At 43.1% G+C, this 13,305-nt stretch overlaps 1 protein-coding gene across 4 annotated transcripts in view; it reads right to left on the bottom strand.

Annotated features, from left to right (window-relative positions):
- FNDC3B (fibronectin type III domain containing 3B) overlaps positions 1 to 13,305 on the bottom strand; it is a 391,122-nt gene that overhangs the window by 89,999 nt on the left and 287,818 nt on the right. For all 4 annotated transcript variants that reach the window (XM_064275476.1, XM_064275474.1, XM_064275478.1 and 1 more), the window contains exon 11: positions 11,782 to 11,835. In XM_064275476.1, coding sequence (XP_064131546.1) covers positions 11,782 to 11,835 — 54 coding nt within the window. The remainder of the gene's footprint in view (positions 1 to 11,781; positions 11,836 to 13,305) is intronic.

Here is a 13,305-nt window from a genome sequence, read left to right as displayed (position 1 = left end):
AGACCTAGCCTGAGAGCACCAATTCAGCACCCTGGGCTCTGAGACAAATAGAATTGTTTTCTGACTGAGGCCCAGGGTGCTTTTGTCCTGCACTTCTGGTAAAAACTGCTCTCTAGGAAAGGACTTGACTTGCCAGCGAGTTGGCTCAAGTTCATGGCGTATATCAGATTAATCCTATCCAGTCCTGAGATCCCTTGTTCCGCCTGTCCCATTTCTTCTCATTGAACAAAAATACATTGAGTATTATCTATACCCTAGAGCTGTGCTTGTTCTTGAGACCTTATACACTTGAGACCCTGCTGGATCGGCTTCTTCTCCACCCCGTCCAGGGACTCACAGCCAGCCAGCTTTCTTTATCTTGTCGCAGCTCTATTTTACCACAGAGTTTTCCTGGCCTAGGTTGAACATCTAGTATTTATCTGATTCTCAGTAATTAAATTTGGAGGTAAATTATAAATATAAAACCTACTGCCGTCAAATTGATTCCAACTCATAGTGACCCTGAATGACAGAGAACTGTCCGAAGGGTTTTCCAAGGCTGTAAATCTTTAAAAAAAAAAAAAAAAATTTTTTTTTTTTTTTTTTTTTTTTTTTAAATCTTTATGGAAGCACACTGCCAGACGTTTTCCTTGCAGTGTGGCTGGTGGGTTTGAACCGCTGACCTTTTGGTCAAGTGCTTTTAACCACTGCGCCACCAGGGTTCCTTACTTCGAAATATAAAAGGTCTTAAATATTTTCAGGAACATATTTTTTATTATTATTTTTATCTCCTTTTTACTACTTATTTGGATATTTTTCCATTTCTTTCTAATCTACAGTTTAAAAAGAAAATGAGCCATTAAGTAAAGATTATAAACATATTAATCCCCTTCCACCCTCAAAAGGAAAAAAGACAACATTTTAACGAACTCCTGTGAGTCACTCGAAGGAACAGAACACACTATCCTGGCTTTTCAGGTGCTACAACTGAGGCAGTAATACTGTTTATCTTATGAGTTTCTTTTTCTTATCACTAACAGCAGGAAAACAGTTTCTTCCACATGTTAACTGAGAAGGACTGTATTTGAGGGCCACCAAGGCACGTCCTAGTAGCACTGGGTAAGAAGTCTGAGTCCTGTCCCTATCACTGCATCTCTTGGTACAGTTTTCTTTCTTCTCAGAACACTCCAAAGAGAAACGGGGGCAGGAAAAAAAGTGCTATGTTGTACTTTCAAAGTTAGAATCTAACAGCCTTAAGGCACAGCACCTAAAACACCCTTAAGGCACAGCACCTAAAACACCCTATGTGCTATAAAAACAAAGAAAAAAAAAAAGCATAATGGTTTCTCATGACTAAAATGAGTCAGGATAGGGCTTATGTCACATGGTGGTGATTTTAAAACATGTCTGCAAGTTCTTTGATACCTTTCCCACTGAGGAGTTAAGTCTATGTACCTCTCCTTTGAGTTCAGGTGGGCTTGTGACTATTTAATAAAATGGAGTGGTAATGAAGCTCTGTGACTTCCAAGGTCAGGTCTGAAAAGGGAATGCAGCTTCTGCCTTCCACCTGGACACTCACTTCTGGCAATCTGACGTCCCTGAGGCTGCCATGTTGTAAGGGAGCCCAGGCCACGCGAAGAGGCCATGTGTGGACAGCACCGCAAGAGGTCCCACTCAAAGCCAGCATTAATCACTAGATTTGTGAGTGAAGGCACCACTAGAAGACCCCAGCTCCCAGCAAAAGAGTCCTCCCTGCTAAAGCACCAGACATTGTGGAGCGCACACAAATCATTGCTTTGGTGCCCGGCCCAAGATTCCTAACCTAGGGTCCATTAGAATAATAAAGTGGTTGCTTTAAGCTGCAAAATTTTGAGGTAATTTGTTACCCAACACTACACTCATCTAATTTGATATCCACGTATATTATGAATTTTCATCCCTTCTGAATTTCAGTAACTTTTTATAAATTTCTCCTACAGTATAAATAGTCAGGAGTTAAGGCAGTGGAAATGTTCATGCTAGCACACAGGAGTTTAATGTATGCCTGAATAAGTGGCTCTATTTTTTACAAGCACTTAGTACATGTCTTTTCCTCAAAGCCATCCAACAAATAAGGGACTCTCTGAATAAATTAAATTTTTTTTTTTTTTTGTAGAAGCTAAAAGTATAACCAGAATCCTAGATGATAAAGATCAACCAAAATGTCAATCAACTGCAATGCAGTTACTTCATCTTCTAGAGATAAAATTTTTGACAGAATTAAGGTTTTTAATAATGCTACCCCAAGTTGTTGAGAACCTTGGAGAGATTTTTAAATATAGACACGAAATAGTCTTTCGGGGATGGTTTAGATAAGACATACCCCAAAGCCACAAAAGTGGGCAAATTAAATATAACCTCTCAAAGGACCTTCATACGTAACCAAATTTTAACCTCTCTAGGTATCTGCAAAAGTATGTAACAAAGATTGAAAACAACAAAAAACTTTTCCAATACAATCTTCCTTCTTTACGTAACTCACCTATCTTTATTAAGCTGTCCTTGGTACTTGGGAAGATCAATCCCCTAAATGGGCTGGTTTCCCCTTAAGGAACTTAACACAGCCACAGCCAATTCTACACATATAAACCACACATATCCAATGAATTTAGGCTACAGTGTTTCCCTGCCAGCAGTGATTCTGTAGACTGCAGGGGCCATGTTTACTCTGGCTAACATTTCTAATCACCCTAGCACCAACAGCCTTGGAAGCTGGCATTTCCAACACTATTGGCACCAATAAATGGAGTTGGCTGATATTTTCAATTGCCTTCAAATTAATGGATTGGACATGATCCTTCCTGTTCCTCTCTTTAAAAGAGCTTCATTCCTGGCACAAGAGAATGAGAATGGCCAACACACAGGTGCTAGAATTTAAGGTGACCTAGCACCCCCCCGGTCATATGACTTGCAGTCTTCCTGATATTTCTTCATCTGCGGCCTCTCCCACTGCCCTCCTTCCATACAGATTCTTTTACCATCATGCCTGTTGCCCTCTCAAGCTGCTCTTACCAGGCTTAATAACTGCCTACTAAATAAGTTATACGGAAGTGGAGGAAACACTTTTGCTATCAGTTGTCATGTGCTCGCAGACCTCGCTGCTGGACCCAGATGTGGCCTGAGTGATTCTGGGCTGGGCACTCTCCATAACACCATAGTTCAACCTGTCAGAAACGGCAAGGATAAATTAAACAGAAAAAAAAGTTGGGTTAGCCAAATGAACTATGGCCAGCCTCAAAGATTTAGTCTGCAAGCGCATCTATATTTAGAAGTTGTTCCAGTATTGGCCGACCCTAGGCAGCATCAAAGATAAATCTTGGCTTGAGAAATAAAAGATCATGTGTGTGTTCAACGTAACCGTATATAAGAAGGGGTTCACACAAGGAGGTGGGGAGGCTCCACATATGGGTAGATTCAAAAATTCCCTGCATCAAACCCCACTCCCCCCAGTGCAAACCCCGAGATACTGCCTTTCTTTTTACTGTACACTCTGGCACGAGGAACTTTTAGAGGCGAGAAACAGAATGGGATGGTTTGTGGTTGCATGTTACTAAGTCAACACTGCACGTGTATTATTTTCTGGCACACCAGTTTTTTCCTATTAGTGGGAGAGCCTTGGTTATCTGAAAAAGTCAAGAATGATCACCAGGTCCTATGATTAAAAATAACAACAACACAAACCCAAATGTAATCTTCTAATTTGTTACTGATGTTAGCTGCCATCAAGTTGGCCCCTGACTCATAGAGACCCCATGTACAACGAGACCGGACCATTGTGATCCACAGGGTTTTCACGGCCTTATTTTCAGAAGTACATCACCAGGCCTTTTTTCCTAGTCCATCTTAATCTGGAGACTCCGTTAAACCCATCCAGGATCATAACAACACATAAGCTTCCAGTGACAGAGAGTGGTGGCTGCACTTGAGATGGACTGGCCAGTAACAGAACCCAGGTCTCCTGCACGGAAGGTGAGAATTCCACTGCTGAGTTACCATTGCTCCCAACTGTCCTGTAAATCCTTCCAAACACAGGTTTTATTTAGGTAGCAAGATTGCCTTTCAAGGTATATAACCAATCAACACCCATGGAAGCAGCAGTCAAGAAATCCAACAACATTGCATTGGACAAATTAGCTGCAAAAGGCCTCTTTAAAGTGTTAAAAACAAAGATGTCACCTTGAGGGCTAAAGTGTGCCTGACCCAAGCCAAGGTCTTTTCAATTGCCTCATATGCATACAAAATCTGGACAATGAATAAGGAAGACCAAAAAGGAATTGATGCCTTTGAATTACGGCATTGATGAAGAATACTGAATATACCATGGCCTGCCGGAAGAAAGAACAAATCTGTCTTGGAAAAAGTACAGTCAGAATGCCCCTTAGAAGTGAGGATGGTGAGACTTTGTCTCATGTACTTTGAACATGTTATCAGGAGGGACCACTCCCTGGAGAAGGATATTGCGCTTGGTAAAGTAGAGAGTCAGAGAAAAAGAGGAAGACCCTCAATGAGATGGATTGACACAGTGCCTGCAACGGTGGGCTCAAACATAGCAATGACTGTGAGGACGGCGCAGGACCGGGCAGTGTTTGGTTCTGTTGTACACAGCATCTCTTGCTATAAGTCAGGACAGACTAGACGGCACCTAACAACAGCAGCATAACCCCAAGATGAGGAAGCCTTATTCTCATTCAGGGTCTGGTATAATCGCTTTGATAAGATCAATGTGCTGAGACTGTCCCAGTAAAGGTGAGGAAAGAACTAAGAGGGGGTTATTTTAGAACAGGCTGTCTATTTACAAATTGACCAAAGGAACGGGTTCAGTCCATTCACCTAGCCAAGGTCTAAGGTGGCCATCTTCCAGCTGGCAACAACTAGGCATGACAAACCTGAGCTGACAAATCAGATGCCAGGGACTTAAATGGGTACGCATAATTTTGCCTCAGCTGGAAGTTCCCCACACAGTCAACTGCCCAAACACACAACCCCACTCTATACACAACTGACAAATGATGAAAAGCAGGGAGAGAATCCTTCCGATGCATGGATGTTTGGGGCTGAGATCCCTAGAGAGAGGGCTTTTTCTCACTCAGCCTTGCCTTTGGTGCCTGTGGGCCTCTCTGAGTTCTTAAATCCTTCCTGGCCTAGTTTCCTTCAATAGCAGCTTTAGTTACCAGACAGACGTGGGGGAAGCAATTACTCTGGCTGTCTGAAATCACACTTGGGTGTGGCAGCAAAGATCTGTAATACGGCAAAGCACTCCCACTCTGCCAGGTCACTGATTCAGCTCAGAAGGCAGCTGTGCAGAAGGTGGTCTCTGAAGATGCCGAGTACCAGTCGAACCCAGGACACTTCTCTCCAACCTTCACAAGGGCACTGACCCAGAACAATCATAAGAGCAGGAGGGCCTGGGGACGTGGCGACTTCCCACTGCGCGTCAGCCAGGTACCAGGGTCGGGAAGGAAACAGGCCTTCCTGGTTTTCTCCACTGAGCCAACATGCTGTGCAACCTAAAGCAGTGTGACACCGCAAAGAAACAGAGTCAACCCAACACTCAGGGAGGTGCTCCCATCTCTCCTGTGGGTCCCAGTAAGTGACTCTGCTTTCTGATACTCCAGCTCCCTTCGCTCCCGGAATGGTATTTATCTAACCAGAAAAACCACATGCAAATTCATTCGTGTCTAAGTAGCATTCTGAAAGATTATCAATACTAACTATTCAATACCTGGGCTAAGTTGGAGTTGTATTAATAAATCGAACAGGTCCCGCGAGCACCTCCTATGGGGCCAATTCAATTCCTCCAGAGGGAGCTAAAATGGCCTCTCCTAGCTAGATGTCCTGGAGGCTATGATCTGGGGCCAGCCACCAGCCCCAGGAGGTTTCTGCAGCAGGACTCCTGGGCATGGCCTGTCCTGCCAGTGGTGCCCCAGCAGTTCATTGGCTCCACCTGCTGCTGGTCTTTTCTGCTCTCACAACTTTAAATTATGCTTCCTTTATTTCTGTGGTATTTCATTCTTAGTTCACTGTGTTTTACAGCTGTGTTGGCTCATTAGTCACCAGGAAAAACAGATGTGAAGTTCCTTTTTGGGGTAGCTGAGTCACATGTAAGGAAAATTCTTGGGAATTCCACTGTCATATTCCCACAAGCTATTTTTCTGGTTCTTCCGTATATTCACTACAGTGCCATGTCCGGAAGCTAAGCTAATGGCAAATTAACATCTATATATAGCACAGACGTCAGTTTTTTAAGTTCCTGACAGAAGAATGTCATGTTACTTTCATATAGCCCTTCTAATTTTTAACTTTTCCTAACCCAGATCTTAACATCTGCTTAGGTGGATTCCTACTGACAACTTGAAATAATCTTTACATGGAATCTGCTATGATCTCATTTAATCCTGCTATCGTCCAAGCTATCTCATTCAGTCTTAACATACCTGTGAGATGGCAGATACTATTTTTCAGCTGAAGAAGTTCAGGTTTACGGCTTAAATTATTTGTTTGGGATACTATGACTGGTCAGAAGCCAAGCAGGGAGTATTAACCCCGGTCTCTGGATAAACAGCATGTCACTGATGCATATCATGGATATGTATCCATGTGTTTCAGCACCCAGCAAGAGCCAAGGTCACCTGCATGTGTTCCAAATAACTAGCTGCATTAGTACCAGCTAATATTTCTGTATACCAAAAAAAAAAAAAAAAAAGCCCACTGTCATTGAGTCGATTCCAACTCATAGTGACCCTATATGAGTATTTCTGTATAGCACAAACTAAACCAATACCTAAAAGGAGAACTCACAATACGTTTTCATAAATACTCTTTCTAAAGCTTTCAGGGAAAAGGACAGAACACCATCCGTGTAGAAGCCTTAAAATAGACTGGGCAGGTATTTAGGAGTGCTTTAGTCCAAAGGCCCCTATCTCTTTTTTTTTTTTCCCTAAAAGCTTCTTCCTACCCCAGCACCCCTATGATCCTCAATTCTTCCCCCATCCTCTTCAAGAGAATAACTCCTCCCTCTACTACATTCTGATACATCATTGAGCAGAGAAGCAACATGAGTGGCCAGTGTAAAGATCTAAGCTCAGAAAAGTACCCAAGGGATGGAAGCTGGTCAAAGGGATTACCTCCGGGGTGGTCCATGAGGTAGTGCAGACCAGGCACGACATCCTCACCTCCCCAACACCCAACTCTTTCCATTGTGGGAAAGAAATCTCCACCTTCAGAAACCTAAGTTCCAAGCATTGTTTCACTGTTTTAAAAAAAAAAAAAAAAATTTTTCCTATTCATAATTGTGAATTAAACTAAAACTAAATTCACAAGAGTGTTCTCCCCCCGCCCCAGTAGAAAAAAACCCTCTTTGTGAGGCTTCACACCAGCTTTCTGCCAACCTTCAGAACGACTATCATTTGCAGGCTAAAATGTAAACGTGGAGGCAGGGGCACATTACCATCAGGAAGAAATAAGAACATAATGATGACTTATCCGATAGTCAACTGAGAAACATGCCTTGAACCTGACCTTCTGCTTTCACGTTCACACTCATACTGGGGAGTACCCTAATTCCCTGAAGAAGAGAACTGTGTCTAAAGGCCTACAAAAACGAAGGGCTAGTTCTCAAACCCCACTGCTCTGAACACTACCACTCACCTGAGTCACCACAGCACGGGACGTGGTGAATAATGGGACTGGCCAGAAAAGGCCACACCTTTCCCAGTTATGAAAACCGACCAGTTTCAGGTACAAGCTGAAACTGATGGCCACGTGGAAAACCCAGCAACACTTGTATGTTCCATTTGCAGTTGCTCATTACCATTTCATAGTCACGGTTATTTCATACATTGATTTAAAAATTAAAAGGCTGCCTAGTTAGAATTATTAATGCAGAAAAACAAGCTGCTACTCTCCCAGAACTATTAATAATTTCTAAGTGCATTCCATGCAACAGGGATGTGAAATTAACAACACTGAATTTGGGCAGATGATGTATTAGGTTCCCTCTGCGCTGCTGCGTGATTTTGGTTTCTGTTCCTCATCGAGGCCCACCTGTCCTGGTGCTTCTGAGACTGGCATGCTATTAGCTACCGGCTACAGTGGACCTCCCCCAAGGAGGAAAACTCTCAGGCACAGCACTCCCAGTCCCAGCAGAAATAAAGGCCAAGTACTGACTCACCTCTCTGAGGATGCACTTCCATTCATGATGGCCTTTTTCTAGAGGCTTGAAATCTGGGCTTGATGCCCTGTGCTCACTCTTAACTGACACTTTCAAAAATTTATACTAACCATTTTATTGCAATAGTGATTAAAAACTGAACAAAACCATAAAGTATCCCAGGACTGTAATCACTGCTATATACCTTAATAAATACGTGGGGCCACAAGAGGACATCCAGACATCAGTTGTGATGAGTATGCAGGACAGACAACTGCTGTGCCAAGTTCTGATTCTCAGAGCAGAGACAGGGCATGGGGGCTGCTGTGGAACACGACTTGTCTGGGACTCTGAGCAGTCCCCAGATCCTTCTCAGGCTGTGGTTTCCTCATCTGTGTACCCCACAATCTTTCTGTACTCTAAATCTGCTTCTGCAGCCTCTGGACGACAGAGAGGCTATGGGTGTATAGCTGGGGCAGATGCCCTTGGAGAGGAAAGAAGAGCTCTGGCTCTGGGGAAGGGCGGTTGGGGATTATTCCAGCAAAACATCCCATCCCATCCTCCTGCCCCACTGCAACCACCAGGGCAGAGTCCAAAAACAGTCCCTGGTACCAGGTACACCGGCTTCCAGAAATTACCAGCAGAAGGTTTTAGAGATACTGTCAGAGCTCATGTGTTCACACTTCCTGCAGGCCCAGCGGCTGTTCTCTGTACTTTTGTTTTCCTTCCCCAGAGTCAAGCCTTAGGTAGGATGGAAATGAGGGACACAAAGAGCAACTCACGTGAGCTGCCCCCAAGAAAGAAGATCCCTGACCAAGCTCCAAATTCAGAAACACAGACTGCCAGACTAATTTGCCAGAAATGTCACTTCTGAAACAGGACGAACATGAATGAATTGGTTACTGTTAGTTATATTGTCACTGGCAGGAAACCCAATGATACTGTTTTGGAATCTTTTTAGGGGGACTGGAAAGCAGAGAGGAGCCCCTGGTGGTACAAATGGCTACTAACCAAAAGGTTGGCAGTTTGAATTCACCCAGAGGTGCCTCAGAAGAAACCTGGTGATCTACTTCTGAACGATTACAGCCAATGAAACCCCGATGGAGCACAGCTCTACTCTGACACACATGGGGTCTCCGTGAGTGGAAATCAACCTCACGGCATCTGTTTTTTCTTTTTTAAAAGGAGGGAGGTATAATACAAAGCATAGAAGCTGCAATACGGAAAAAACTGAGAAGCATGTGGCTAGGATGCTTTATTTGTGTGTGTTCAGAAGTGCAACAAGAGGATAGCATTACATCAGCCTTTCAGCCATCAGGGCAAGTCTATTCACCATTTCACAGATGGACAAACTGAGCACCAGACAGGTCGAAGCCCCAGAGCTGCCCAGGAAACACCTGGGACTAGAATCCACATCTCCTAATGCTTGGCTTTCTTGTGATTATACTTTGTTGCCAGGGAGCTCACTGCACCTGAAGGCAAGGAAGCTCTCCAGAGTTTGGGGTCTGGCAGTTTTTCTTAGAGGTGAATATTAAAAGTCAGAGAATCCAGAAGGATTCCTGTGTAGGCAAAAGGCCTGTGGGAAGTGAGAGTCAATTAACCTGGAATCTCCGGCAAAGCTGAACAGAGCTGACAAGCAGAAATCAGAAGTTGGGAGAGAAAATAAAGAGGAAAGGGTAAGGCAGAAGAACTAAGATGGCAGGGAGGGAAAGAAAGGAGACTGAGTAGGGGGAAAGGTAGGAAGGGAAACAGCAAGAAGAGGTCCTAAACAAATCACTTAATGCTTTCTGAACACCAGTCCACAGTGGGTCCTACCAAAAAAAAAAAAAAAAACCAAACCCAGTGCCGTTGAGTCTATTTCGACTCAGCGACCCTATAGGACAGAGTAGAACTGCCCCATAGAGTTTCTGAAGAGCACCTGGCAGATTCGAACTGCCGACCCTTTGGTCAGCAGCCGTAGCACTTAACCAGTACGCCACAACAGTGGGTCCTACTGACTATAAACGGCCATCAGACATGACTTCCACATTTCATGTGAGGCTATGCCACCGTGCCAGGGCATTTCCGTTTCAAATTCAAAAGGAAGGGAGCCAGCAATTGAGTCATCACCACCAGTTCCTTCAGCACCTGGGTCTTCTTTGGAGGTTTCCCATTCAAGTTCTCAACTTCTCTGACCTTACTTATGAGCTTGTGGTCCAGGCATAAAGCAGGTAAAAAAAAAAGTCTCTTTCCTGGTAAGCCTTATCTTCATATAAAACCTCAAGATATTGGAAACATCAGGTCAGTGTAACAAACCACCACACTTAAAAAAAGACTTCATTAAACTCTTACTCATCCTTGAGGTAAAGGAGAGATGGGAAGGTGTCACTATATGCTCGACCGTCTTGACTGCCTATGAAAATCTCTTTCCACAAGGGCCAAAGCATGTAGTTTTACTTTCCAATCAGATTACCTTAAAACGAAATTCACCTAATCTGCAAAACGCATTGGTGAAGTCTGAGATTGCACCAATCCATATATACAAGCTATCCACAGGGCTCCTAAGAAGAACAGATCATTATCTTTGGTCACGTGGAACTCTAGCTGTTCAGGTGCATCCCAGGTGGGAAAATAAGCTTCTGCAGAAAGTGATGATGGGCCCCTCTTTCACATCAAAATTTTAGCATGAGAATTTCATCTAATTTTCATTTTACGTTTAGTTAAAATATTTTTCCACACCTGACCAGTAATTTTTTCCTAAGCCTACATTCTTAATCTTCCAAGCCCCCCAAATTTAAGTCTAAAACATTCGTTCACTTGCGTATTGCCCCAAATTCCACACTTCCTATTCCTAACTCCTTAGTCTGTTTGCACAATCATAGAAAGAATAAAGCAAGGGCAAATGGATGAACAGAATCAAGATCTACAGGAACAAAACACACAGTGGCTATTTAGAAATGAAAAGCTTCTGCATCAAGTACTTCCTGTCTGAGATTTTGTGAGTGGTGTCAGTTATGGCAGAAATGCACTCAGTCGCCACTCAGCGAGAGTGGTCTTGAGAGGGAGACTCCAGCGTGGATACCATCCAAGCCTCTGGTGTGGAAGCAGCAAAGGCGGCAGCAGAGTGACTGCACAACATGTAGAGTGAGACCTACATGTGTTGCTCCACTCGCCATGGAGAAAACTCAACAGTGCAACACCAGGGTACAAAATGACGTTCAAAAGGAAAAGCAATTTATGCTTCCCAAGCCACACTGTAGTTTACCTTAGCAGAACAATCTAAGCAAAATGGCCCTGGGAAGCTATAAGATGACAAAGTAGCCAATTTTGTATACAAACTAATGGCTAGATGGCTAGATGGTAGGGACCCCAAAATAGATGTTTTCTTTTCTTCCAGTGGCATTTCTTGCAAATAAGCCACATAAATATATTTTAATGCACCATTCATTATACCACTTCAGTCCATCGTTATTTTCCACAGTCAATAACATGGGATTTTGGTTATTTTTCTCTACATATATTCCTTTCATCTGTGTTTCTAGCATGCCTTATAAAAGAATAAAACAATTTGTTCAGCATAATACCATTTATTTTTGGAATCGTATTTTAGATGGAAGAATGGAAGATATGCTTACCTCATCCCATTCTAAAAGGTAGTTGGTGATTTTTGAACCATTGTCGATTGGTGCCTAAAAAAATAATAAAGTGAGATTAGAAAACAGTGTCCACAAATAATACTTAATAGGCAAATGCAGTGTCCTGACAGTTGTTTTCTCCCCTCAAGGGGACAAATCTGGACTTCCTTGGTCGAGCATTATCACAAACCACTCAATACAACTCAGCTGTAGAGAGCGCCCCTACTATTAGATAATAAACATAGCCTAGATATAGCCACACCTGCCTTCCCCTGCCACCTCTACCTTCACACCTACATGGTGCCCTACTTCCTCTGGGGATAAAACTTTTAAGAGGCACTTTACATTTGAGAAGAGAGAGCGAAAGCAGCAGAGAAGCACAGGCACTGCTGGGGGCGTGGTGAGGCAGAGCTGACCCAGGGAGGTTCACAGTAGAGACTGTGCATCTTATACCTTTTCCCATACAGTCTTTCCCACTTTTAAGTGTTTGTAACTAGAAAGCCAGTTGTAGCATTAGCATTAAGAGTCTTAAAAAAGATGAGGAAAAATGGGAGGCAGTGGGTTGGTTATGGGCAGATTACTGCCCTTCACAAGTTAATAAAATATAATTTTAGCAGCCTGGGATTGGCTTCATTGAGGAAACTGAGGTTTTGGACAAGGGGAACAGGAGTAGAGAACTTTGGAGAAAGAGTCTTTGTGAAACTACGTCTGCTAGAATGGGGTGTCACTGTGGTCCCTGGCAGCACTAGGGTAGTGAAATCGAGAACTAAGAGGTGGAGGAGGCAATAGAAAGAGGAGTAGTAGGATGGTGCTCCCATTTCACAGCTGTGTGTGGGCCTGGCTCTTCCCTGGGAAAAGAACAGGAGACCAACAAACAGCACAGAGCCTTGGCCAAAGAGAGCACAGGGTTCACCAGAGCTGCATTTCAATCCCAGCTTGGCCATTTACTTGTCATGTGTGGTCTGATGGTTGACGCTTAGTATCAATATCTAATTTCTTGCTCCAAGAATGGATGGGTATGATAAGTCATTGAGAGACTATATCTATATCTATATCTCTATATATATATCTATATATATATAGAGATATAGATATATATATATATCACTTAGTAAACAGCTGCTGCTATTATTGTTAACAATAAAACATCATAGGGGCTTAGTAAACGTTAGTTGAATTAATAAAGAAGCTCTTTTCCATCTTCTCCCTCCTTTCTCCCTGTTTCCCTTCTGAATCACATAATCCCTGACTCCCAAATCCCAGATCTCAGGTAGGTGCTCTAAACTCTCCTGAACTGGAACTACAGGCTTCTGCAGGCTAGCTTTGGGGGACAGGATAGGGATGCATTTAAAATCCTGAATAGCTGACAGAATCTAAGTGTTACATGAAAACCCATTTCTAAGTTGAGAACTACCATTTATGACGGCTCATAAAAAAAAAAAAAAAAAGTATTTACTAGTTCCCTCTAAGATATAGTTCTCAAATAAAAACCTGTTCCCATTAAGTGGATTCCGACTCATAGCA

The sequence above is a fragment of the Loxodonta africana genome, chromosome 23 (assembly GCF_030014295.1).
Source record: "Loxodonta africana isolate mLoxAfr1 chromosome 23, mLoxAfr1.hap2, whole genome shotgun sequence".
NCBI lineage: Eukaryota > Metazoa > Chordata > Mammalia > Proboscidea > Elephantidae > Loxodonta > Loxodonta africana.
The sequence above is the reverse complement of the archived record's forward strand: the minus strand, read 5'-3'. Positions and strand labels throughout refer to the sequence as shown.